At 39.0% G+C, this 25,703-nt stretch overlaps 2 protein-coding genes across 2 annotated transcripts; one reads left to right on the forward strand and one right to left on the reverse strand.

Moving 5' to 3' along the window:
• The first annotated feature begins 493 nt into the window (after positions 1-493).
• On the forward strand, positions 494-18,455 carry LOC127428432 (cationic amino acid transporter 3-like). Its single transcript, XM_051676799.1, has 12 exons — positions 494-622; positions 9,481-9,939; positions 10,039-10,200; positions 11,019-11,190; positions 11,390-11,508; positions 11,617-11,839; positions 12,043-12,182; positions 12,287-12,389; positions 12,842-13,068; positions 13,285-13,451; positions 17,202-17,310; positions 17,409-18,455. The coding sequence occupies exons 2-12, from the start codon at positions 9,573-9,575 to the stop codon at positions 17,552-17,554; spliced, it is 1,935 nt and encodes a 644-aa protein (XP_051532759.1). The 5' UTR covers positions 494-622; positions 9,481-9,572; the 3' UTR covers positions 17,555-18,455.
• Positions 18,456-20,222: 1,767 nt separating this feature from the next.
• Positions 20,223-25,197, reverse strand: LOC127428438 (ras-related protein Rab-39B). Its single transcript, XM_051676806.1, has 3 exons — positions 24,878-25,197; positions 23,249-23,475; positions 20,223-22,921 (listed from the first exon to the last, which is right to left on the reverse strand). Exons 2-3 carry the CDS (start codon positions 23,461-23,463, stop codon positions 22,495-22,497), a joined length of 642 nt encoding a protein of 213 aa, XP_051532766.1. The 5' UTR covers positions 23,464-23,475; positions 24,878-25,197; the 3' UTR covers positions 20,223-22,494.
• Between the last annotated feature and the right edge of the window lie 506 nt (positions 25,198-25,703).

The raw sequence follows: 25,703 nt of genomic DNA on the forward strand, positions 1-25,703 counted from the left end.
GGATTCGAACTCGCGACTCCAGGTGGGGTAGTTAGTATCTTTACTTGCTGAGCCACCCAGGCTCTCCAATAGTGATGGGTCCTTTTTGAACGAATCTTTTATGTGACTCAGAAGAACGAGTAGAGTGAACCAGAGAGTGATTCTTTCATTTTGTGTTGGCCGCTCATGCGCATTGCGCAACCTCAATTCGTTTGTTACATGAAAACCGCATGGGCGCTGTACAGGAAAAATACATTATTAGTTGACCTTTCAGCTCTTTTGGTCCAAGTCGTTGAAAATTTAACATTTTAATTTAATTCTGCTCAAATGAACTAAATGACTTGAATTCGTTCATTTTGCTGAAGGAGACTAAAATTTCCAAGACCCTAAAATAATGTATAGACGTTAATTTTCACGTTGACGCCAGAGAACTTTCCAACGCGCAATTGAATTGAATCGCCCTGAAAGATGATTGGTCACATCAGCTAGTGGGCGGAGAAAGGGGCGTGTTTACGTTTGTTTACATTACGTCGCAGCCCCTGCACCCTTGGGTTTATCACTTGCACATAGTCGCTGAGAGACAAGGTTACACAACAATCTGAGGATAACAACGCATTTCCAGAAACACATCGAGGCTAAAGAGGTACATTTTCACTTTTATCACACAGGCTTTGTGTAAGAGTTTTTCTTATTTTTCCACCTTGACTCCAGGACGGATCATTCATTGTTCTGTACTGTAAAATATCTGATGCAATCGAACTCGTGCATGTGATCATATTCTCAAATTAACCCACAGTTCCGAAATTCATGTCAGCCTTCGATATTTGCATGCATCTATCAGTCTTTTAATGCCAAAATAATGAAAATGTAAATAGTTAAACAACTAAATATTAGTGAGTGCCCTCTTGTCACCAGGAGAAACAATGTACGTGAGCATCAGCTATCACTATCCTCTTTAATTAATTTGTTCACCTTTTATCCTATCTAAGAAATTGCTTTATGTCCATTCTTAAATGGCGCCAGAATTTTTATATATATATATATATATATATATATATATATATATATATGAATTCCCTATTGGCTGTACTAAACATTGATGTCTTTTGTTTTATCGGGACTTATTAAATGTTTAGTTTTAACAATTACATTTAATTACATATTCTGAAAATATGTGGGTGCAAAACAGCTTGCAGATATCGCTCCGTCTGCTATTATGTTATTTTGCAGGATTATTTATAAGCTTGCAAACGACCAGTCTTACTCTAAATATAATTCATAAAAATTTCCGTATACATTTCTAACATGCATAGCTTTAATTTCTTACATTTACTATATTAAATATTTGAGATATTTATGAAAACGTCGTGTTTTTTTTTTGTTTTGTTTTTTTACGCGTTTCAGTCATCCACGCGAGTTCCCGCTCAGCAGACACGTTTTGAATGGACGTCATTGCCCCGGAAGCTGTTGTAAGCGTTGCATCAGCCCCGAACTGACCGATGCCAATTCAAACTGGCCAAATGTCACACCTACATCTAAATCAAACAGTGCTGTTTGACTGTGACGTCACATTTGTATTGCCCAACCCACGAAGATCACCCACACATTTGTTGTTGTTGCCACACTGTTCTCGGTCTTGTGACTGTATTGTGCACAGGATGTGGAGTCCTTTTGAAGGCAACCATATAATGACACTATGCCAGCTTTTGGAGGGGTTGCTTGATTCATTCACAGTGGTATGTGCCGCCTGACTGTATAAGACCATTTCATAACCATGACCAGTTGAGTGCTTGAAGAATGATGCTCTCATGCTGATTTCTTACCTGTAATATGGCACCAGAGGTCTATGGAACCTGCAGTCCCCAAAACAGTTTGATCGTATCTCCTTCTCAACAGCATTTCTCATTGTTTGATATGAGAAGATGTTTATGCCCTTCTATGTTTCTATGCACAGCATGCAGACTATTAAATGTCGGTGTGCCAACAGATTTCATCATTTCATAATTGTGTTCTCAGCCTTTGAGTTAAATCAATTATCGGGTCAATGACGTGATGCTCAAAAATACATTAAAAAGGCAATTCATACAAACAATTACTTCAATACACCTCTTCTATTATTAACATGCTATCATTTTGATATTTTTCGGGGGATTTAAGTAAAATATTGCATGATGTAACTGTCAAAATATATTAGTCTCATTAAATGCTGAAATTCTCGAAAATATAAATGTTGGCATGAGTAGTGCAAGATAATATTTTATTATTATTTCTTTTAAAAAATGGAAAAAATGTCCACCAAATTAAAGTCAGGTGACGTAACGAGGGATGTGCCATGGTGGTCGACTAATCGACTAGTCGCCCAACAACTGACTAGTCGACTACTAACATTAATATTTTTAATGGTGGTGATTTTAATGGGAGACGCAATTCTCATATTAATTGAGAGATGCAACTTAGAGAGAGTTTTTGCTTGATTATAGCTTGCTGTGCTTAAAAGTGAATAACAGCCAGCACAGAAAAACCCTCTGCAGGAACTTTGTCCCTTAATGCTTTAAGTTTATTTCATTTATGCACCGCTGCTGTTACAGCCATCAAAGCGCTGCATCAACAACACATTACAAGATGTTACCGTTTGATGTTAAATCCTCTGCTGTGAGGTGCTGTGAAAAGATTAAAGTCTTTTGCTGATTCTGTCTGAAACTGCTTAAATAAATAGGTGCAGTAAAATATTTTTAAACTGCTTGATGTCATGAACTAGATGTCTCCCAAGCTCTCTGTTTACATTGAAGTGCATCATTTTGCATTCAGGATCCACATAAGCGGTTTTGTGCCGCTCTGTATTGAAGCTTTTTTTACCACGATAGTTTTGTGCAAAAAGATGTTATAGTTATTTAGCCTATTTATTTGTTGCATAAACGTTAGTTACCATGTTGAAATGCTTCAGTTAGCACCCATATAGCCATCTGAAATGCATCTGATTGGGGTCACGTGATCATAACGGACCCTACATTATACATTTTTATCTTTAACAACGACTAGTCAAATAGTCGTTCAAACAACTGACTGACTAGTTGATTATGAAAATTGTTAGATTTTTTAACCAACATGTAGGTTGCCATTTTGTTGTCGTGACAAAAAAAACATAAAACAGAGAGGACCCCTGTTGACCATCTTGATTGTGTGTGGAAAAAAAGAAATTATTTTGACATTTTTATGAAAAGGCACATTTTGTTCAGGTCATGTGGTGTAACCCTTTCAAATTTCAAATTTTTATCACCTTGAACAGCCTTGTTTGTTTTTGACCCAAGCATCAAAAAAATTATACAGAAGTAATACTGTCCCCAATTTAGTGAAAACTGGAACCTGAGAACACTTGTTCCTTTAAGGATTTAGCAAATCCTGTCGTGAGGAATAACTGTATTGATCTGTAATCTGAATAGGCATTTCATATTTCTCAAGGGGTCAAACTACCTTCAAGCGTTGTCACAGAACCTGTTTACAATATATCCCAAGTTCACTTGTTGTATTAGGGGAATTGTACTTATTGATCTTCTAAGGGGTGTTTGTTTGAAATGTAGTGTTCAGATGTTGGACAATACTAACACAATACCATAGTTGCAATATGTGGAAAAAAGAACCAAAACAAAACAAGACCTAATGTAAACCAATATAAGTCCTCTTTCTCCCGTTAAGAAGGTTAACCGGTTGGCAGGTCTTTATGTAATCCTCTTAAAATCCATTGAGATATTTATTTTGAGAAAAGCCCAATGAGTCACTCCATAACACCACCATCTCATGCACTCATGGGAGGGTTACTTAGATCTTTAATATACTTGATTATCCTCATCAAAGTCTGTAAATGTGTCTGTTCCCTCTAACTATAACATCGTCACATTGTCTAAGCCTTAATGTCTAGAGTTCAAAACCAAGCGGTATAGCCAAGCTAAAGTCAGTGTGTTTCAACAAAAATGTGTTGGCACACTTGTTGATGTGCCAGTTTCCTCAGGATAAGGTATAACAGACGTCATGACATTCATGAATTTCTCATGGCCAGATCAAACCCGTTACAGATTTAATTTCGCCTACGTGTCACTCAGCCATCCTCGTGGAGACCACAAGGAAGAGATTAGTACAGCTGGCCTCACTTTGGCCTATCACAGATGTGTACACTGTACATGTACGCCCCCCAAAAAAACTTTAACTCCTGAGAGCAGCGGACATGCTGGGCGATTAGACTGGGAGGCTTCACACCGAGAGAACATTCTCAAGGCAACTGAAATCCATGCACTCTTCAACCTTTGCCAAATTCAACCCACCTCAAGTGCTTCAGGCGCCAACCTACAAAGGCAGACAAAATTCCACACTCTTGAGAGCTAGATATGTTAGTTCTGCTCTCGGTGAGAGGGTTTTTATTTACATAACTGTTTATGGTAGCTCATTAACATGTTCTATGTGTATGCACCACCATTTTGGACAAAGACAGGGAGTAGCGAAAGAAAGCAGTCATTGTATGTGTTGTGTAAAGCCACACAGTGGCTTAAAGTTCTGAGCTCTTGCCCGGACTGAGCTTGATTCAAACCTATAAGAATCTTGCCAGCTGCTGTGCCAAGTGAAACAAACCACCTTGCAGATAAAAAGAGTCTATTTCAGCCTCTCTATTGTACGCTGAATTACAGGGATGTTTTTGTTTTCTGACCCTCCTATGTCCTCTTTGTCAAACCTTTCTTTGATCCGCGGACACAGAGTGTTTTGCAAGCATTTCCATAACTTTTATCAAGCCATTTTTAGCGAAAGACTTTAATTTCATTGTTTTAGTTTTCATGCATAGTCTTAGAACTTCGTCATGGGACGGGAAGTCGTAACATTTTAGAGCATTTGTGCAAAAATGTAAGTAGATTGAACAAACAGGGCATTCCACATTTCTAGCTTCCTTTGACGCTGTTGCGAAAGAGTTTGTACTATTTTGAAAGCTGTTGTTGCAACTCAAGGTTCTGTTGTGTCCCTCTTCAAGTCTGAACAGAAATAATGAATTGGGAACATGCATCACTATATACGTCACCAGTAGGAACGATGACCTAGGTAAGGAACTGTTTGCTCACTACTAAAAAGTCAACATCAGCCTACGACTGCTCGCTCAGACATAAACATGGCCATGCAATTTGTTGGCAGTGCTTTCGAATCAGACACCCTTATGCTTGCGTCCTGTCAGCAACATAGAATTGAAAACACCGCTTGTTAAGGTGAAGCTGGTGTCAATGTAATCATGGAGCATTTCTCTATAGATGAACATTACGTTTACTGCTTAAACGGTGATAGTACATGACAAAAATCATTGTTGATCCACTGGTCTCCATGTATCATCCACACAGACAATCACATCAGTTAATGGGAGAGTATGCAGGTACAAACAATAAAATAAAAAAATTCACTGAACTAAAAATAAAAAAAAGAGGAAAATAACAAAACTAGGATTTCTTTAGTGTTTTATTTCAATTATATATATAACAGTAGGCTACATGCACATACTTCGGTTTCATGTTTCCTTTTACAATTAAGAATTTTTTGGTGATGCAATGTCAATGTTGTCACGGTTATCAGCAGAGGCAGAACCCAAACGCAGAGTGAAAAAATCAAAAGGTATTATTACTCCAAAAAATAAACACAGGCAAAAACTCAAACTACCCCGAAGGGGAAAAAATGAGATTCAGGGTGGTAAATGCAAGGATGGTCTGGGCTGGATAAAGAAGGAAAACACAAGACCGACAGACAAGAACAAGACCGAAGAGCAAGACGAACACACTAGACCAAAGAACAAGACGAACTGGCACTGGACAGTGTACACGAGGAGACTAAAATAGGGAGAGAAATCAAACAGTTTAATAGCAGGGCAGGTGAGGCAAATGAACTTATAATGGGCAAACAAGGAGGCGGGGTATGACGGAGGACTGAGTGACACAAGGCAAAACAAAACCACGTGCTCTCACAAGATGGCACGAGCGCCCATGGCCAAGGCAATAATGCAATATGCACCCATGCCAATTGACAGATAAGACGAGAGAATGCATGGCAACGGCAACAGAACAATGCCATGCATTCTCACACTAGACAAAGCCTGAGCGTACATCGTGAGGCAAACACCACATGACGCATGCAATACGAGACAAGACACCTGTGCGAGAGTTCGGCCACAAATAATCCTGACAGTTCAGACCGAAGTGACCGAACCTCAGCACAGCGTGAAGACAGATCACAACCCGGGCACGTAGTGCAAAGCGAACGCAATGCGATGCGCGGCCGCGAGAGACAGACACAGACGACTGACCGCATGCCGCCAAGATGACATATGCGCAATGCACTTCTGACACCGAAACAGAACCAGACAGGGAAGTCAGGATCCAGACACCATGCTCCAGACATGAAACCATAGTGTCACGACCCCGTCACACATAAACCCAGCCTGACAGAGTGATAGGATCGTGACATTACCCCCCTCAAAGGGACACCTCCTGGCGTCCCAAAACAAAAGAACATCAAACAGATATGACAAACGGAACAGGAACTAACACAGAACAGAAAAAAACAAAAGAAAGGGAGAGAAGGGAGGGAAACCAGCGTAGAAGTTTAAGGAAAGGGGTGGGGTCTGGCGGCCTGGGAGGAGGCCTCAGGAAAGAGGTGGGGTCCGGTGGCCTGGAAGTTGGCTTCAGGAAAGGAGCGGTTGCTTGACAGGGATCTGACTGGATGTGGGCAGCCTCTGGATAGGAGTCAGACTGGACTTGGGCAGCCTCTGGGCAGGGGTTAGACGACTGGGCGGCAGCCACGGGAAACTGGACAGGCTCGTTGACAGCTTTAGGGAACTGGATAGACTTGATAACCACAGGGAACTGGACAGGCTCGTCAGCGGCCACAGGAAACTGACCTCCGTGACCGTGAACTCTGACATGGGCAGAAGATTGGCCTCCGTGGCTGTGCACACTGACAGCGGCAAGGTAATGGCCTCCGTGGATGCTGGCAGCGGCAGGGGAACAGCCTCCGTGGCCGTAGATGCTGACAGTGGCAGGGAAATGGCCTCCATGGCCGTGAGCGCTGGCAGCAACTGGAGAGCAGGGGCCCTTCTCCTCTTCCGCACTGTTGCGGGAACGTCCGCCGCCTCCAGGCAGTCAGCAGCGGGCTCCTCCCCCTCTTGGTGGTCAGCTGCGGTGGGCTTGGCCGATGGGCCGGGCCTCTTCCTTCTCATCTTCCTCTAAGGTGCTGAAGCAGTGGCCGAGGGGTCTACCTCTGTGGGGACGGCCCCTGTCCTCGGGTTGGGATGAGGATTGGAAGCTTTCTGCAGCACAGGCAGTGATAAACTCCTCCCATTTCATGGCTAGCCTGACTGCCCCAAGAAAACTTACATCCTCACCCTGATCTGGGGCCCAAGATCTAAGGGGCTCATTCAGACCTGCCCAGAAAAGATTGATAAGGCAGGCCTGATTGTATCCCAGACCCGAGGACAATGACAAAAAACTCAAGGCCATACCCCCACACGGACTTGTCCTCTTGCCGCACAATGCACAGCCTCTTGATGTGACCGAGATGCTGGCGAGCAGGAAAATCAGTCTTTGTTAAAAAAAACCACCTCTCTGCTGGGTCCATGGGGGCCAGTTCGTAATGTCACGGTTATCAGCAGAAGCAGGACCCAAACGCAGAGTGAAGAAAAAAAAAGGTTTTATTAATCCAAAAGATAAACACAGGCAAAAACTCAAACTACTCCAAAGGGGAAAAACGAGGTTCAGGGAGGTAAACACAAGGATGGGCTGGGCTGGAAAACACAGGACCAACGGACGGGAACAAGACCGAAAAACAAGGCAAAATCACTGTACCAAAGAACAAGACGAACTGGCACTGGACAGCACACACGGGGAGACTAAAATAGGGCCAAAAATCAAAAACATTAATAGCTGGGCAGGTGAGGCAAATTAACTTATAATGGGCAAACAAGGCGGGGTATGACAGAGGACTGAGAGACACAAGGCAAAACAAAAACAAAACCACATGCCTTCGCAAGAAAAAAACCACCCAAATGGCACAAGCAACCATCGGCAAGACAATAATAAGGCAATATATGTCCATGCCAACCGACAGATAAGACGAAAATGCATGGCAATGCCAACAAAGCAATGCCATGCATTCTCACACTAGACAAAGCCTGAGTGTACATCGCGAGGCAAACACCACACGATAGCGACAACACGAAACAAGACATCTGTGCGAGAGTTCGGCCACAAATAAACCCAATTGCTCCGACCGAAGTGACCAAACCTCAGCACAATGTGTTGATAGATCGTGACCCGGGCGCGCAAAGCGAGTGCAACACGAAGTGTGTCTGTGGTCATGAGAGACAGACACAATGATTGACATGAGTGCATGCCGCCAAGTTGACATAAGCGCAATGCACTCACGCCAATAAAAGACAAGACATGGAGCAACAGAACCAGACAGGGAAGTCAGGATCCAGACACCATGCTCTGGACATGAAACACAAGACCGACCGAACCATAGTGTCATGACCCTGTCACACAAAAACACAGACTGACAGTGACAGGATCATGAAAGATGTTTTCAAGGTTGCATTAGAACAGTTGATCAGTCAAAATCTAATTTTGTATAAATAAAGCTTTGATTGAAGAAAAATATGTGTCTTGTATTTTTGAGCCTTAAGCGGTTCACCACTTACAGTTTATTATTGTTAATTATTAATCGATTTTCATTCATTAACATTAACGATTGTCGAGGTTTTAAATTTTCAGACATACTTGTAGTGCAGCATTCTAGTTCCAGAAGTATTCGTTTTCTCCATAGGAAAGTTGATTTTTAACGATAACTTAAATCTTTAAATACAGACCTACCGTGAGCATTGATGTTGTTTATCAATGTTATATGCTCACATTTCAGCTTTATTTAAAATAATAATTGTGTTTAATAGCAGAATTCCTGATGAAGAAAAGGATCCTAAAGGGAAACAATCCACCAATCAGAGAATCAACAAAGTGCACCAAACGAGATTTGGTTCATGGCATTTTATGAATTCCCTCTGAACTTTTATGAACTTCTCACTGAAAATTCCCTGTAAATTTCATGAAATATTTATTTGTTACCTGACTTGTCCTCTAGGAATACCCCTTTATCAGGATGAGTGCATATTAGCCTAGATTCCATTTTTATTTAAGTATTTAATTAGAGGGCATGAATTTAGGTGTTTGAGACATAGAACTCATTGTGCTTTTGGAATTAATGGTAGCTCTATTTTTTTTATGAGGTTTGAATTCAGAGAATTACAAAAAGGCACATTCATTGAAATTTGGCAAGGTGTGACTGAAAAATAGGTACAGCAGAATTAAGTCAGTCATGCTCTGACTAGACCAGTTACAGCAAAACCAGCTTTGCGTGGTGCTTGCCTTGTGCAACTTACTATCACACACCCAAATGAGGCTAATTCTTCCTTCCTGTTCTGTGTTCTTATAGGCATTTGAGCAGGGGAGTGTTACTAGAAACTATCACAACCAAGAACCTCTTCAGATCTGTTACCTCTTCAGTACCACATTCTACATTTAACCATGGTAGACAAAATGGCGTCTTTCGGACATGCGCTGCTGCGCCGTCGTATTCTGGACTGCTCTGGGGAGGAAACTCGTTTTGCTCGCTGCCTTTCCACTCTAGATCTAGTGGCACTCGGTGTGGGCTCTACACTTGGAGCTGGAGTGTATGTTCTAGCTGGGGAGGTTGCAAGAGAGAAAGCCGGTCCTGCTATCGTCTTATGCTTCCTCGTGGCCGCACTCTCCTCCATGCTGGCTGGACTGTGCTATGCAGAGTTTGGAGCACGAGTGCCTAAAACAGGGTCAGCATACCTGTACAGCTATGTAACAGTGGGAGAGATCTGGGCCTTCATAACTGGTTGGAACCTCATTCTCTCGTATGTGATAGGTACGTGTGTCCAGTACATTGATAAAGGCATTCAGTTGCCAGTTTACCTACTCAAGAGGGCAAAATGCTTTGACTAATTGTAACAATCTTGTTTTTCAGGTACAGCTAGTGTGGCACGAGCTTGGAGCTCCACTTTCGATAATTTGATTGAGCAGAAGATCTCAAGCTTTTTTAAGGCGTCCATGGCCATGAAGGTTCCTGGGAAGGTTCTTGCGGAATATCCAGACCTATTTGCCCTCATTCTCATCCTTCTACTGACTGGTGAGCAAACTAAGGCCAAAAACATACTTTGCGCTCGTGCAAATGCGAGTTCTTGGCCAATGCATGGGCCGGTTGAACATGCTTGACGCCTGTTGTTGCGTTACTCTGGCAGAAACAAATCTCGGTACTCAAGGGAGCGTTAGAGTTAACTTCAAAAGAGTGTGTCATTAAACTGGATGTGTTCTTATTCAGGTAAGCTGCTATAAATATATTGAATTCAACTTACTCAGCAATATTATCTTCAAACGGCTGCTAGGACACGACAGTAGCTTGAAAGAGTAAACTTGCAGGAGAAGCGGAGAGCTCACTCTAAAATAATGTATATATAGCATCCCTTGTGGCAACGTCGAGAATGCAATGCATACTTGCATTGTGTTATGAATTGCGGTCTGACACATTTTACACACGACTCTCTGCTCGATGCTATTTTTGCTGATATTTTTGTTCCCTGCCAAATCGAGCTTGCGTAGCTAGAACTGTCTGCGTTCACATTGTTGCATAGAGTGTTTCGGCCTTATTAATAATACAATGTTACTCATGATTTAACAATCAAAACAGCAGAAATAAACAACCACTTTATATACACTATGTTGTAACATAGTCTTGCACAAGTTACCGTAATGTTTTGATTATTGTCAGGTAACTACAATTTTATAAAATAAAATAAAAATTTAAAAAGGAAAAAATGAAGATGACCGGCTAATCGTTTATCCCTACGTATTATGATTTATTTTTGTTATCAGCTGTCTCTATTAATTTGAAGAAGTGAAATTATGAGAATATTTAAACAACATTTTGATGTGTGATTTACCCTTTAGGACTACTTGCTTTTGGTGCAAGTGAGTCTGCTTTGGTCAACAAGATCTTCACTGGGATAAACCTGGTAGTTTTGGGCTTTGTCATCATCTCTGGCTTTGTTAAGGGCAACACAGCGAACTGGAATCTCACATATCAGGACTTCGTCAATGATACCAATATCACCGAACCAGAGTGAGTTTTTGTGAGAGAAATAAACATGAACTATTACTACTTTATGTTTTTGCCAAAGGCTGCTTCTGAAGAAGTATTATTAAGATGATCTCTTGAAGCGGGGAGGTAAATTAATGTGAATTTGTTGCCCCAAATACTCCTCTCTTTTTTTCAACCTCACTAAGAAAGATCTAACACTGTTCTATTACTTTGTTCACAGACAGGTAGAAAGCACATTTGGAAGTGGCGGTTTTGCTCCGTTTGGCTTCGGAGGAATCTTGTCTGGTGCTGCCACCTGTTTCTATGCCTTTGTGGGCTTTGATTGCATTGCTACAACAAGTATGTCTCTTAAATGTCACAATTATAGATGACTTATTAATTTTTCTCTTCTAAAACCATCTGTGTGGTGAATCGTGTGGCTCATTTTGACCTTATTTTCTCTTGTAGGTGAGGAAGCCAAAAACCCAATGCGTTCCATCCCTGTGGGCATCGTGGCATCTCTGCTCATTTGCTTCTTTGCTTACTTTGGAGTGTCAGCCGCTCTTACACTCATGATGCCCTACTACAAACTCAACACCCAGAGTCCGTTGCCTGAGGCCTTCAGTTACGTGGGCTGGGCACCGGCACGCTATATTGTAGCAGTGGGTTCACTCTGCGCCCTCTCTACAAGGTTAGAGATTTTGTTTTGTTTTCTGTGTGTATCTACATCGATTGTTTATTATCAAATAAAAATAAAATAAATGCTTTAATCTGGAAATTGTTGTATTTAAATGATGGCACTACGTGGCACCTAAATTTTTATTTGTAATGCTTTTATCTCTATTGTAAGTCAAGCTTGATTTACAAAAGCCCAAATATATTCTTGTTCCTTAGTTTGTTGGGCTCCATGTTCCCCATGCCTCGAGTGATTTATGCTATGGCAGAGGACGGGCTGCTCTTCCGTTCCCTTTCCAGGATGAACAAGAGAACCAAAACTCCGTTGCTGGCGACTGTTGTGTCTGGAATAGTGGCAGGTGGGAGACGTTTTCTGTGTTTGTTTTTGTTAGACCTCTTTAAGTTGTTGATATGTTATGTATGTCCGATTTAAAACTTGTTTGTTTATTCTCTTCTCTTTCAGCTCTCATGGCATTTCTCTTTGATTTGGCTGCATTGGTTGACCTCATGTCCATAGGGACATTGCTGGCTTACTCTCTGGTGGCTGTGTGTGTTCTCATCCTCAGGCAGGTTCATCTTTGCACAACAAATACTATGTGATAAAAACAATGACTTTGCTAGTAGTTACCGCCTAAAATGCTTAAAGATTCTATATTCTACACTTTTTGTAGCGTTTTGTTTTTTCCAGGACCACTTGTTGTGTTAGTCATGGTTTCTTTCTACCATTTCTCTGCATTTTTGAATTAAACAGGACGTTTTTGCTACTATATATAATTTAATGTAATATAATGTGTTTTTGTGAAATCCAGGCCTGTAGAAGTCATTTAAATGTAATTAAAATCTTGAAAAGTCTATACATATATTTCCATACATTTCTATTGTAAATATATTTTTTTCTAGTTATGCTCTGCTCTAAAATATTTAACGGCTTATCAATTAGTGTTTGTAATGAATTTTAAAAATACTGGCACTGCCTCATCTATTGTTTGACCAATCTTACCAATCTATATATCTGTAGGTATCAGCCAGGCAACCTGAGTTCTTCCAGTCAGACTGAGAAACTGGTAGAACTAGTTGGTGGGGAGAAAGTGGCGGTATGTGGAGACAGCGGAGATGAATACGGCATAGATCTGGATGACACTCCTCGCAAAGAGAAGTTCTCCCTGAAACTCCTCCTGGTTCCCTCTAAGGACTTGCCGACTGAAACCTCTGGGACTATTGTCTATGCTACAACCGCTGTCATCTGTAAGTGAATATATCCTTTTTTATCACTTGATGAAAAATATGTGAGCACTTTAAAATGGCCAAGTTGTATATTAGTGTCTCTGTGTTATTTACAGTATATTAATTTAATTGTTATTCCTAGATTTTTTTCGTAGTTATTTTGTTGTATTGAGTGCAGTTAAGTAATTGCTGATTCTGAGTCAATGGACTAAATAATTTTTCCTCTTTCCTGCGTAGCTGGGCTGATAACCATGCTGTGCGTGGTCTTGGCTGTGCGTCTGGAGGCCATGATGAATGGCGAGATCGTGTGGGTGACGGTGTGTGTCATTCTGGCCGTGCTGTGCTTCCTGTGTGTCATTGTAATCTTTAGACAGCCTGAGAGCAAGGAAGCTCTCACCTTCAAGGTACCAGATGTCCTGATTATTATTTATAATGGCTTTTTATTATGCCATAATTCTTTGTGATCTGCTCTTGGCTTAAACATAAGTGATGTAAAAGAAAATGAGCTCATAAACTCAGCAGCTGTCTAGGGGGCCTGTGGAAAATTTCTGAGAAAGAAAAAGTATTCATAAATTTAAAAAAGTAAAAAAAACAAAACTAAAAATTATTAATATTTATATATATTTTTATACAATTATATATTTGTCATTATTGCTTATTCAGTTTAATCAAAATGTTCTCTTCAGGTTTATACATTTAACTATTTAATTATTGGGTTAAAAAAAAGATTCACTGTCAACTTAGTAAGTTGGCTAAATATTTTCAACATAACTAGGATTGCACAGAAATGAGAATTTTTGGCTGATGCAATACTGATTTTTACAAAAACAAAAAAAAACTATTGGCAGATACAGATATTTTGCATCTTTATTATGCTTTAAAAATATACAAAGAGGTAAGAAAAAAAAGCAATTTAATTGTTCTAACAATAAATAATTTCCATTGAATATGGATTAGAACTTTTGAACAAATGACATTGCGCCACAATGAAAGATAAATAGACCTACAAGAAAAAAAATTACATGACTATTTATGTGTGTGGGGGGGGGGGGGGGGTATTTTGCATTTCTAAAACATTTTTGCACTTATGTTTTTGCAGTTATAAACAGCAGAACTAACATTTTACATATTACAATAAAGAACATAAATATATATATATATATATCTACAGTAGCTCACAGAAGTGAGTACACCCCTCACATTTTAGTAAATATTTTATTATATCTTTTCATGTGACAACACTGAAGAAATGACACTTTGCTACAATGTAAAGTAGTGAGTGTACAGCTTGTATAACAGTGTAAATTTGCTGTCCCCTCAAAATAACTCAACACACAGCCATTAATGTCTAAACCGCTGGCAACAAAAGTGAGTACACCCCTAAGTGAAAATGTCCAAATTGGGCCCAAAGTGTCAATATTTTGTGTGGCCACCATTATTTTCCAGCACTGCCTTAACCCTCTTGGGCATGGAGTTCACCAGAGCTTCACAGGTTGCCACTGGAGTCCTCTTCCACTCCTCCATGACGACATCACAGAGCTGGTGGATGTTAGAGACCTTGCGCTTCTCCACCTTCCATTTGAGGATGCCCCACAGATGCTCAATAGGGTTTAGGTCTGGAGACATGCTTGGCCAGTCCATCACCTTTACCCTCAGCTTCTTTAGCAAGGCAGTTGTCGTCTTGGAGGTGTGTTCGGGGTCGTTATCATGTTGGAATACTGCCCTGTGGCCCAGGCTCCGAAGGGAGGGGATCATGCTCTGCTTCAGTATGTCACAGTACATGTTGGCATTCATGGTTCCCTTAATGAACTGTAGCTCCCCAGTGCCGGCAGCACTCATGCAGCCCCAGACCATGACACTCCACCACCATGCTTGACTGTAGGCAAGACACACTTGTCTTTGTGCTCCTCACCTGGTTGCTGCCACACACGCTTGACACCATCTGAACCAAATAAGTTTATCTTGGTCTCATCAGACCATAGGACATGGTTCCAGTAATCCATGTCCTTAGTCTGCTTGTCTTCAGCAAACTGTTTGCGGGCTTTCTTATGCATCATCTTTAGAAGAGGCTTCCTTCTGGGACAACAGCCATGCAGACCAATTTGATGGTCTGAGCACTGACAGGCTGACCCCCCACCCCTTCAACCTCTGCAGCAATGCTGGCAGCACTCATACGTCTATTTCCCAAAGACAACCTCTGGATATGACGCTGAGCACGTGCACTCAACTTCTTTGGTCGACCATGGCGAGGCCTGTTCTGCGTGGAACCTGTCCTGTTAAACCGCTGTATGGTCTTGGCCACCGTGCTGCAGCTCAGTTTCAGGGTCTTGGCAATCTTCTTATAGCCTAGGCCATCTTTATGTAGAGCAACAGTTCTTTTTTTCAGATCCTCAGAAAGTTCTTTGCCATGAGGTGCCATGTTGAACTTCCAGTGACCAGTATGAGAGAGTGAGAGCATTCACACCTGAGACCTTGTAAAACTAACGAATCACATGACACCGGGGAGGGAAAATGGCTAATTGTGCCCAATTTGGACATTTTCACTTAGGGGTGTACTCACTTTTGTTGCCAGCAGTTTAGACATTAATGGCTGTGTGTTGAGTTATTTTGAGGGGACAGCAAATTTACACTGTTATACAAGCTGTACACTCACTACTTTACATTGTAGCAAAGTGTCATTTCTTCAGTGTTGTCACATGAAAAGATATGATAAAATATTTACTAAAATGTGAGGGGTGTACTCACTTCTGTGAGATACTGTGTGTGTGTGTATATATATATATATATATATATACAGTACTGTGTACAAGTTTTAGGCACTTGTGAAAAACTTTCAAAGTGAAGATTTCTTAAAAAAAATAATGACATAAATAGTTTTCATTAATCAATTAACATCATACAAAGTCCAGTAAACAAAAAAAAGAGTTAAATCAATATTTGGTGTGAACACTTTTGCTTTCAAAACAGCACCAATTCTCCTACTTACACCTGGACACAGTTTTTCTTGGTTGTTGGCAGATAGGATGTTTCAAGCTTCTTTTATTTATTTAGTCTCAATTACTTCTGTCTCTTTATGTAATCCCAGACAGACTTGATGTTCAGTGGGGGGCTCTGTGGGGACCATGCCATCTGTTGCAGGGCTCCCTGTTCTTCTGTTCTATTTGCAAAAGTAATGTTTGGCAGTATAAAATTATATTTCCTATTGACACACTAAAGTAGCAGATATAAATAACCATCTTAAGACAAAAGTTTTTGTGAAACATCTTATGTGCCTAAGACTTTTGAACAGTACTGTGTGTATATATATTATTAATTGTTTATATTCAACATACTATACTTTTTCGGATTGCATTTATTTTGGTAGGTATTTCTTGATACAGAGAAATTGTAAACTTTATACAATGCAATAAATGTACATAATTAATTATAAATATCCATCAGTTTTTCATATCAGCGTTTTAATGCTTATACAATCGAACTATGGTTAAGATTTTATTTATTAAAACCGATGGTTGAAATTGGCAGTTTATATCAATGTTTATAACCAATGGCTTTAATTTAGTCAATAATTGGCCGATACATTAGTGCTTTCCTACAGATAATATTTTAATAATTTATTTTGGTTTTAGTACAATAACCATATAAAAGCGAATTATTTAAATTGTTTTATATAATATCAAACTCTGGTCCTTATACACAAAACTATATAGTGACCTTTAGGTCCCTTGCAAGGTGGTTGCCATATTTGGGACTCCTTGGCATCAAAAAGTTTGAAAACACCTTGTCTAGACCAAGGAGGTCTACAATACCTATAGAGAGCTATCCGTAGCATTTCCATTCACCTCAAACACAGTTGCTTGGCTGGTGCATCCTTACGCCTATTTCACACTTTTAAGAGCCCTCCAAAAAATCGAGCTCTAGCAAAACATTTATTATTATATGATGAAATATTTGCCATTTATATGTTGCCTGCAGAAAAAAATTTGTCAGAATAAATGGCTATTATTGAATGGCCGTCAATGGAGAAAGATGTTTTTGATCCCATAATTGTGTATTTACAGCATCTACCAGCAGGAACAAACTGCCCACGCTAACTAGCCAAACCTTGACCCCTTGGTACTATCAGTCAAATTTTCATATCTTTTTCTGTGCAGGTGCCTCTGTTGCCTTGGCTTCCTCTCTTCAGCGTCTTTGTCAACATCTATCTCATGATGCAGCTGGACATGGCCACCTGGTGTCGTTTCACTGTGTGGATGGGCATCGGTTAGTACATCTGTTCATTTAGCTACTCGCTAAGATAACATGCTGTTTGTTTACTTCATTCCAAACCTCCCACTTCCCTCTTTTCCTCTCCTCCTCAGGTTTTGCAATCTACTTCGGCTATGGTATCTGGCACAGCACCGAGGCCATGAACAGCTCCAAGCGAAAATATGAGCCCCCCCTTCAGAGCAAAAGCCCCATCTATCTAGGTGGGGAGGAGGGTGAGGTGGAGGGGATTTCTCCCTGATCGCAAGACAAGTCAGACGGGCAAGCCGTGTTAGGTGTCCTGCACTACATATTTCCGTTGAAGTCTGCAGATTTAATGTGAAAGTCATTCTTGCTTATTTATTGTAGAGACTGTCCCCTAACATCTCAATTCTCAAAATAATAGCAAATGTTCTTCTTAGAAGAACCTTAAAGAGTGTTGCAGAGTTGAGACTTTCTGTAGCATCCGTTAGAGGTTGTTACGCTGCCTTAGCCCCCAGTACTGTAGATAGATGTCCCTGGGGCAGCTGCTGTAATCTCAAGTACTGTAATGGCCATATTGTCTGGTAGACAATGAGCTGACTGTAAACAGGGTATTTGCGAGCCTGAAAACATTGAATTTTTTTTCAGGATCTAGCTCAAAATACATTGGATGTGCACTAAAGCCTTTGCCTGCTGCAAATTCCAAAATGGTCTCCTTCCACCCGTGTGGTTTCCTGGCATTCGGTTGTGACGTATGACTATAGGGACCTCTAGTGTTCTAAGTGCAGAATGCAAGTGCATTTAAAACAATGTTCAAAGGCAATACAGGAAGACAGTATTTGTGGTCTTTGGTTACTGTTAAGACAAAACAAAATTGAAGATTCAAATGACTGAAAAATTTGAAGTGTTTTTAGATTAAAATGAGGCTTCTGAAGTTCTGAAAAGTGCTGTTTTCACCCTGTGTAAATGAGTTCTCCTCAGAGTATACAGATAGAAGAACTATATTTTGGGATAATGATATTGGGCATTATGGTATAAAAATAAATTAAAGCGCATGTGTGAGTTTTGAATGGATTATGAGAGAATGCGCCAGAGAATGTGTTCCCTTTACTCCATTTTACAAAATACTGTTTTTTTTTTTCTTTGTTTTTTTTTTTTTAACTACAGTAACTTCTTATATATATACATTTTACCCATCTACAAAACTTAAACTTGATAAATTTAATTTCAGTAAACTGTAAAATAGTTATTTTAATTCCAGATAACCCTTATAAAAACTTACCATTTGAAACAATAGTTTGTGCCAAAATAGCATAGTTACTATGATTATTGTTACTACAATAATTGTGGTAGATTGGTATTAACCATCACTGTTTTTATAAAGAAATTAAAGGTGCTATAAGCAATTTTTTTTTATGGAATAGTATGCAGAAAATGTCCCTACCCCCTGAAAGATATCGCTGAAATAATTGTCCTGAGATATCTTTCCAGTCTCTTTGACAGCACTAGTCTGTAAACAGCAAACAAAAATGTGACCACGAGCCGCGGCCTTTGCCACTTTTGCCTGTCAATCATTTTGCGCATTCTCCTAATTGAGGATATGCCATATTCATATTCATAATATTTGTCAATTGGGGGTGCTATTTTGCTACTGTTGTGTTTGACAACATGGGAATCGCTTTGGTCTCAACTTATTTTAGAGCTCCATGGTCTCAAAGGAATCTTTGATGTGTGGCGTTTTGGACCGAGGGGTTGTGGCTAATTCAACGGATGGTAGACCCCATATTAATTTATGTTTTTATAACGATAATAATAATAGTAACTATGATATTTTGGTCAGGGTAGTCTGGAATCCAAATAACTTTCATAGGTTAGGGTTAGGACTAAACCTGACTCAAAACCTAAAGAAACTGGCTTTGAATGGCCTTTCTTTCATATCTGAAGGTGTAGATACTTGTGAAAAAAGGATGTTACTTTTTTCACCAAATCTTGTTTAGTTTCCATTGAAACTTGTTCTTGGCAGCTTGGCTGTTGAGCTCATGTTACCTTATATCCTCTGTTTGTATATTGTAGAGTCATTTTAATATAGAATACAGGTTTATGTTGCTCAGTCATACTTGTTAATTATTTTATGTTATCTATAACAGTTGATATCTGATTGCATTGATGTGTTAGCCTTTCAGGATGCTGCGATTCAGCTCCTTCTTTCAACCATTTTTGGTTGTCTGTGCAAATGAATTTGTGTTAAAACAGTGTAAACTAACTGGAGAACAATGGAGACCATTAGTATTACAGCTAATGCTGAAAGTCTCTTTAAAAATGAAATGCATGTTGTTTAAAACCACTGTTAGTTTTTTAAAACCAATATTATTTTTGTCTTTATATATTAACGTATTACTGGTTAGAACCATATTTTTGTATAGCTTTACTATTATATATGTGTTTCACAATCAAATGAAATGCTTTTGTTTACATGTACCAAGCATGTAAAATTAAACATGTAACAGTGTTCAAAGAAGCATTTATGTCTGTTCCCAGGCTTTATTTACATTTGGCAAAGTTTTGATTCATTTTGGAGATGTACGTCTCCAGTAGAACAGTGCCTGAAATTTAAAATGTACCTCAAAGGTGGCTGGTAGATATCTACACATACCAAGCCACATGCCTTTGAGATACACTATTTGTGTTTGTTTTTCAGTATATAAATATATACTTTGTCTGTCTGGGTTTTTTTTTTTTTTTACCTGTAAATATTCATGCCATGTACAAAGAAAATGAACTGTATTGTAAAGATTCCGTTATCATTCTTCATTCTCACTTTCATGTTTTGTAAAATAAAATTATCAAAATTATTGTGTTTGTTTGTTTGGCTTTATAGCTAAATATGTCTTACCAGGCAAAATATAAATGTATGAAAAGGAAACCATTTCAAGTCACAAAATCTTTGAGTCACTTGTTTTATTGATAGTTCATCCATGTCTCTCACAAGATCAGTAAATACACAGTTAAGTCATTTCAGTGGGTTAAATGACATTGTGTTAGTCTGTAGTCAAAAAAGTACACAGCAGCTACTAACCTCAAGTGACAGGCAACAGTTATGAAAGTGGACTTTGTTAAGAAGAACCAATTCCAAAATTAATTGGTAAAGTCCCTGGATGTCATTCAAACCACTTTAAATGAGAGATGGGCGGAAAACGCAAATGCAGCTCCAAGTTTTTTCTTGGAGTTTTATTGATGATTATGTAGCTTAATTTTTTTAGTGCAACATTTTGAATATGTGAAAAGAAAGGGTAATTCCTAAAAGAAAACTAAAAGTACCTATCACATTCCCTATGATTGGAATTTTTCTGACTCTACAGGCATAATTTGACTTCATCTTTGTCAGACAACAAGGCTTAAAGGAATATTCGGGATTGATGTCAATTGATGTTGATTACCACAAAGGTTGAGGTTACAGTGAGGGATTTACAATGGAAGTTAATGGGGGCCAATTTTTGGAGGGTTTAAAGGCAGAAATGTGAAGTTTTTTAATTTTATAAAAGCACTTACATTAATTCTTCTGTTAAAACTCATGTATTATTTGAGCTGTAAAGTTGTTTTAGTCATCGTTTAAGGGTTTGTTGACATTACAATGTCATGGCAAAGAAGTTGTAAAAATGGCTATAACTTTACACAGAAAAGGTTAGTAAGTGATTTCATCACACTAAAATCAAGTTAACACTCATATTGTTTATGTCTTGTGGCTATACATTTGAAACAGTGAGTATTTTAACGTTTACGTATTTGCCCCATTCACTTCCATTGTAAGTTCCTCACTGGAACCTCGATTTTTGCTTTTTTTTTTAAGAAAAGGAGGGATGAGTCAAAATAAATATTTGTGTTAATCAGTATTATGCCACAAATGCTGTCTATTGAGCTTAACTTATACTGAACCTGGAATATCCCTTTAAAGGAACAGAATTGCTCCCCCTTTTGTTAAACTCTTCAAATCAGATGTCCCACCAAACAAACAATCAATATATGCCAATAAAGAATTACAGGAAATGAATGAACGAAACTATTAATGCTACGTTCACATTGTGTTGGAATTACTGTAATTACAAGATGACAACTCAGAGATTCTACTCTGAGACTCAGAAATATTGTTTTCTACGGCAATGATTATAACGCCAAAATGGGTCAAAATGTGGCTTTGTTGTCGATTACATATTTGATCACAACATTAATTAATTATGTAATTATCCTTTATATGCTCCATTAAAAATTTTAAGAACAAAAAAAATTGCACAAGATAACAATGGCTATAATAAAATGGCATATAGAAAAATGTGTAAACTACTTTTAACTGTCATCTTTTTTAATTGAAATCACAACGGTCAAGTCCAATATTTCAACAAATCTGAAGATCTCAACTAGTAATTACGAATTTGAAGAAAACATGAGCGGTTTTTACTGTTTTATTTAAGCCGGAATCCCGTAATTACGGTAATTCTGACATGATGTAAATACACCATAAGGAGTATCTTTGGGCCAAATGGACAATAATCTGTTTTCAGTTTCCTAACGTCATTGTTTTCCAAATTATGTGGTAATAGAGGGCGCTTTCAAAACACTCTGTTTCACACCATTCTAGTGTGGGTGAGAGGTGTAAACGTAACAAAATCATTAGTGTGGATGTGGCCTTAGTTGAACGCATTAGGAGCTTAATAGTCAAATGAGAGAAGAAATTATGTATTGACTGGTGTGGTCTTCCTGCGCATGCTCTGATACGTTTTGTTTCGAAAAGAACCTTAATGGATGAATTTTTGGTGTAAACTTTAGATCTGTCTTTGCTCTAAAGGATATTGCTATTCCCTTGGATAGTGTGTTTGAAGGTCTGAGATCTCCAGTCTGGAAGATGCATCAACCATTTACTTACCCAGTTCTTACAACTCAGTTCTACTGGTTCCATCTTGCCACAAGGTGGATGAAGACTTACCAAAGCTCCACTGAATTCAGATTTCTGTTTGTTGCTTATCTTTATGTCATTATTTGAAAGTGAAGTTCTGAATTCACATTGAGAATAAGAACTGTACTTGAAGTTACTATGAGAGCAGGAAACATTGAAAGAGGGAAGAGAGTATTTGTAGGGCTGCAGTAGTGGGAGATGTCAAGCTTAGGGAGAACAACAGCAGTGGTTTTGCAGTGAAGAGCCATGATACACCAGCAAGAATCACTTGATCAACAGAGGCACCGGCGGTCGCTTTTGGTCACTTCCTCAGAAGAATGTACCACATTGGGCACAAAACCACTCTTGACTCCCTCCCAACCCTCCTGGATGGTGATGTCACCACTTTTGACCAGCTCAAAGATATCCCGCGTCAGCTCGGTGAAGGCCCTCTCTACATTTATGGCATCACGTGCCGAGGTCTCCACATAGCACATGCCGTAAGCAGCAGCCAGTTTCTCCGCCTCCTGCTGGCTCACTTGCCGCTGCTGTTCCAGGTCACACTTGTGACCGACCAATAAGAAGACGATTCTTTGTGGCTGCACATGACTGCGCGCTTCCTCCAGCCACTCATGAACATTCTGGAAAGAGCGCCGGTTGGTGATGTCAAAAAGCAACAGGCCGCCCACTGAATTACGGTAATAAGCCCTTGTGATAGATCTAGATCACAGACAGTGGAGAAGAGCAGACAATAGGCTATATGACAGGTGGTGGAAAATATGGGAATAAAGAGTGGCAGAGAATGAAGAACCAGAAAAAAAGGGAAATTCTTAGATACAAAAAGATATATTGAGAGAATAAACTAATAATAAACTGGTAACACTTTACAATATGGTTGTATACTATATATGGTTATTACAACTGCACTTTTCAAAACCAGGTTTCTTAGTTGAAATACAGGAGTCCAAAATGAGCTTTCTTCTTAATCTTATACAATAAGGCCAGCACAGCTACTGGTAAAATGTTATCAAATACCACCAGATGTACCTGAATCTCTCTTGGCCTGCCGTGTCCCAGATCTGAAGCTTGATGCGTTTGCCTGGTTCAATCTCCACCAGACGGGAAAAGAAGTCTACTCCAACAGTAGGATCAGACACCTGTGCAAAACGTCCTTCTGTGAAGCGTCTGATCAGACAAGACTTCCCGACTGTTGAGTCACCAATGACAATCAGCCGGAACTGGTACAGCCATATAGCTTCCATTTCTTACGTAATCTATAAAGGAATAGCAGTAAAAAATACAATATTTTTTGTCCAAAATATTACTGCCTTAATTTACTGTGTCGAATCACATACAGTACTGTGCAAATGTTTTAGGCACTTGTGAAAAATGTTGCATAGTGAGGATGTCTTCAAAAATAATGACATAAATAATTTTCATTGATCAATTAATGTCATACAAAGTCCAGTAAACACAAAAAAGATAAATCAATATTCGGTGTGACCACCTTTGCCTTCAAAACAGCACCAATTCTCCTTGGTACACCTGGACACAGTTTTTCTTGGTTGTTGGCAGATAGGATGTTCAAAGCTTCTTGGAGAATTCACCACAGTTCTTCTATCTATTTAGGCTCAATTGCTTCTGTCTCTATATGTAATCTCAGACTAACATGATATTTAGTGGTGGGCTTTGTGGGGGCCATGACATCTGTTGCAGGGCTCCCTGTTCTTCTATTCTAATCTTTTCTATTTGCAAAAGTAATGTTTGGGAGTCTAACATTTATATTTCCTATTGACACACTAAAGCTGAAGATATAATAACCATCTTAAGACAAATGCTTTTGTAAAACGCCTTATGTGTCTAAGACTTTTGCACTGTACTGTATATTTTATAGATTACACTGTAAAAATGTTCTATCAGTTAACTTACAAATGTGCTGCATGGTTTTATTCTAATCAAATAATTATTTATTATTAGTGAATAGACCTGAATACATTGAGCTACACCAATTAAGGACATTTTTAGGAGTTAGATCAGGTAAAAATAGCATCTTAACTGCACATGTACACTTTCTACAGTGTATAATCAAATATCATTAAATGAGAACTGTAGTACTGTTTATCTTTCATTTATTCATTTCAAAGAGCCATTTCTCAAACATTTAGATATTATAGTATGGCCTGAACAATATAAAGGAATGCATTTAATAAAAAATTTGCATTAGGTATATCAGCTAGGCTTAGTTCTTTAAATTCAAATATGTTGAATTCCTCTAAATTTACATATATGATGCATGCAAGACCGTTAATCTGTTGTTATGGCAGTGCAAGCCATCAACTACGTTTTATTCATTGCAATGACTGCAATTTGCAAACAGTAATCTAGTTGTCAACATGAGTCCCCAAACTGACCGAACCTATTTTAAAAATGTGTTTTGGTGAGGTCTATTTGAATTCTGAGCCTGAGCTGTATTAGACATGTAGGCTATCCATCTCCACACTAAAAATTTTGTATTAAAATAGCATATTATGCGGTAGATCGCGTTCTATGTATATGACTACATCTAGCACAAGCATTCTAGGAATTGCTTGTAGGCCTACCAGTCCGACATATCAAGTTATCCAGAGAAATCGCACTATTAATATAAACGCATAAATAATATAGTGTTGTTATTACCTCGGTAATGCTTCTCAGTTTCTGACAATAGTAAACCCCATGTTCTTCGCCGTCTTTCGGTCTGTAAACGTGTGGTACAGTGACGTTCCCAGGCAAGGCATCCAAGCAAACCCGAATGTTTTTGAGCATAAATGTGCAATTAGTCCCCGCTTTGAGTGTGCATTAAATAACCAAACGAAAAACCATACTCGTCTGTGGCCTTTATGTTAATACATATTTCCTTCGGAACGCCCATAAATTGTTTGTAAATTCATCTCGTTAGCCTCATGATTAGGAATGAAGAGATGTTTGTGAAAATGTGCTGATGAAATGGCAGTATCATCAGCATCATATAGCCTGACTCATCCCTCATCAGTACCATTACCGTAATAACTGCCCTAGCTGCTCACTGGATCGCGTCATACAACACGCGGCTGTGTCGCAACTGTAATGAGAACTTCCGGGAGGTGTAATACCGCCAACAACCGAGTGCGTCCACTGTACCTTCCAAAGCTTAAAGATTCTCATAATTTAAAGTAGTGAAAATACAGTCAGGCTACCTTTAAAAAAATAGCTATGGCTACACTACATGCTACTAACAAAAGGTAGCTAATTACATTAAAGCTATTTAAGGAAGAACACCTTTTGAAGTAGCTATATAACAACCAGATTATATTATTTAATTCTACTTTCAGAAGTTCACAACCGTATTTATGTGACAATCAAGGTGAATAAGGGTGACATTTAAATTTATTGGTTACTAAAATAATGGGTTTTTTCAACTTGCTTGAAAATTCTCGATTGAGGTATGAAAGTGTCATGTATGTTGTTGAACAAAATGTCCACT

This window comes from Myxocyprinus asiaticus, chromosome 38 (genome assembly GCF_019703515.2).
Source record: "Myxocyprinus asiaticus isolate MX2 ecotype Aquarium Trade chromosome 38, UBuf_Myxa_2, whole genome shotgun sequence".
In the NCBI taxonomy this organism is placed as follows: Eukaryota; Metazoa; Chordata; class Actinopteri; order Cypriniformes; family Catostomidae; genus Myxocyprinus; species Myxocyprinus asiaticus.

What these genes read in the sequence shown, in the direction of transcription:
- LOC127428438 (XM_051676806.1), bottom strand. Translation starts at nt 23,463, where the DNA reads ATGGAAGCTATATGGCTGTACCAGTTCCGGCTGATTGTCATTGGTGAC. An exon ending in GCAGGCCAAGAGAGATTCAG is followed by an intron (nt 22,922 to 23,248) that starts GTACATCTGGTG and finishes TCTGTGATCTAG; the next exon opens with ATCTATCACAAGGGCTTATT.
- LOC127428432 (XM_051676799.1), top strand. Translation starts at nt 9,573, where the DNA reads ATGGTAGACAAAATGGCGTCTTTCGGACATGCGCTGCTGCGCCGTCGT. An exon ending in ACCAATATCACCGAACCAGA is followed by an intron (nt 11,191 to 11,389) that starts GTGAGTTTTTGT and finishes CTTTGTTCACAG; the next exon opens with ACAGGTAGAAAGCACATTTG. An exon ending in TGCTACAACCGCTGTCATCT is followed by an intron (nt 13,069 to 13,284) that starts GTAAGTGAATAT and finishes TTTCCTGCGTAG; the next exon opens with CTGGGCTGATAACCATGCTG.